Raw genomic sequence first — 1976 nt, 5'->3', positions numbered from 1 at the left:
CTATCGTCATCGTTCCCTACCCACTGTTTGCTTCAAGCAGAAATATAGGTCATCACACCTATAGGTGTGCAGTTAAATAAAGCAAAAAGGGGACTTTTTAAAGAAATAACTTCTTAACATTACCTTTCAGGCCTCAAAAAGTAATATGGCATGGTTCAACTGCAAATGGGATCCGGCTGACTAGCAACTACTGTGAAGCCTGGCACACAGCTGATGTGGGAGCTGTGGGACAAGCAGCACCACTGAAGACGGGGAAACTTCTGTATCAGAAAGTATCTAGCTGTAATAATCAGTTTATTGTTCTCTGTATTGAAAACAGTTTTGTATTTGATCCCTAAGGACAATAATTCATCTGTTGCACATAGGAATATTCCATTTTATGACAGAAAAAGATGACATTTCATTTGTTATGATGTAAATAGTTTATTGTTTGTAATTGCACATTTCGGGAAAAAAATAGCCAAAGAAAACATACCTCAACACAAAGCACATTCCAGTTAGGTGGAACATCCAGTGCACATGTGGCTGACTTAGAGCCCTTCCTTCCACTTCAACTCCACACAGTTCAAGTTTTCCCATGAATTAACTCACAGCCCCTATTCTTCCTGGCTGAGCTGAAGATCACTTAAGGGCACAACTCAAGTGTGGTCTATGAGGAAGATCCAGTAGCCTGTCTCATAAGCAGGATGGCTCAGCAAGGCTACTGCTTCTTCACAGCTGAGAAGCTGCATGCTCTATGCTTTTCTTTGCACTTGCATAGATTTCAAATATCCAAGGCACTATTCATATATATGTACATATACACACTATCTCTGAGCAAACCATGGGAGACTGTTAGATCTCACAGGGCTGGAAATTTCCAAAATCCTTAAACAACAAAGGTGCTCACCTCCTTTGAGTGGCAGTAGGAGCTGAGTACGTAACTCCTGTATGCTTCTACAGATCACAGCCTGGTGCTTACAAATTTAGCAGCTCCCACATCTTATTTCAGCTTTTTTATTTGCAGATTCTAGGCATAGGGCTTTATGCTGGAGGAGTGAATTTCACCTAGAAAAAAATTTCATCCTTAATTTGGTGATACTTTTACCAGGAAACGTGGAGCAATGTTAATAGAAAACATCCTGTTTTAATGGTAGAACTGTGCAGAGTAAATGCAGACAAACAAACTGTCCGACCTTTATTTATTTCATTGCTCAGCGGAGGAAATCATTTCCTGTTGTGGCAGACTGCTGATTGAAAGATATCTGTCATGGTTTCTTTAAAATAGGTTCTAGACATTATTATGCCACTAAGTTATATGTAAAGTGATTTTCCTTTTTGCGAATTTACTCTTCTGGCATTCACATAATTAAAGAAATGTTAGTACTGAATAACAGCAGCAATGACAGGAATGATCAGTAAATGCTAACATTCTTCTCAAACAGAATCACCGTAATGTCTGAAGTCTTTTGCATATATATTTGCCTACTACACACTTTCTGTATTTACTTATGTTTTATCAGGCAGTAACAATGAAAGTCAAACTCCATATCATCACTTTTTAAGATTTAATCTAGAGTTGGTGCTGGAAATACATGTTTACCTGCTCACTAACAGGGTATTGAATTACTAGATAGCTACCTTGAAAAGAATAAAGCAAATCACAGTTACTATACTAAGCTGATAAAATTATATCACATAATACTGTGAAATTCAACTTTTTTTTTTCCAATTTAATATAAAAGTTTATTTCCCAGGGTCTGCTGAATCATATATTCTTTTTTTCTTGGAAAAGTCATGACTCCATTATTACAACACAGTAACAAGGCAAAATTAGTTTATATTACATTTAAAATGTATGCATAACAATTCACTGTATTTATTTATAATCCATTTTCCTAAAATGCTGAGCACTCTCATGAAATGCCAAACTCCTTCAGTTCACACAGTTGGAAGAGTTTTTTATGTACAGCAGGGTTTCACTCTTAGTCACAGAA

At 36.7% G+C, this 1976-nt stretch overlaps 1 protein-coding gene across 1 annotated transcript in view; it reads left to right on the top strand.

Annotated features, from left to right (window-relative positions):
* The window catches only part of LOC103769454 (collagen alpha-1(XV) chain-like), a 2013-nt gene extending 1615 nt beyond the window's left edge, over positions 1-398 (top strand). Inside the window, exon 3 of the mRNA XM_008936652.1 lies at positions 131-398. Within this exon, the coding sequence (XP_008934900.1) occupies positions 131-338 (208 nt within the window). The 3' untranslated portion in view covers positions 339-398. The remainder of the gene's footprint in view (positions 1-130) is intronic.
* Positions 399-1976: the final 1578 nt, after the last annotated feature.

This window comes from Merops nubicus, unplaced genomic scaffold, assembly GCF_000691845.1.
Source record: "Merops nubicus isolate BGI_N331 unplaced genomic scaffold, ASM69184v1 scaffold25153, whole genome shotgun sequence".
In the NCBI taxonomy this organism is placed as follows: Eukaryota; Metazoa; Chordata; class Aves; order Coraciiformes; family Meropidae; genus Merops; species Merops nubicus.
Note: the sequence above shows the minus strand (reverse complement) of the source record. Positions and strands in the feature narration are given on the sequence as shown.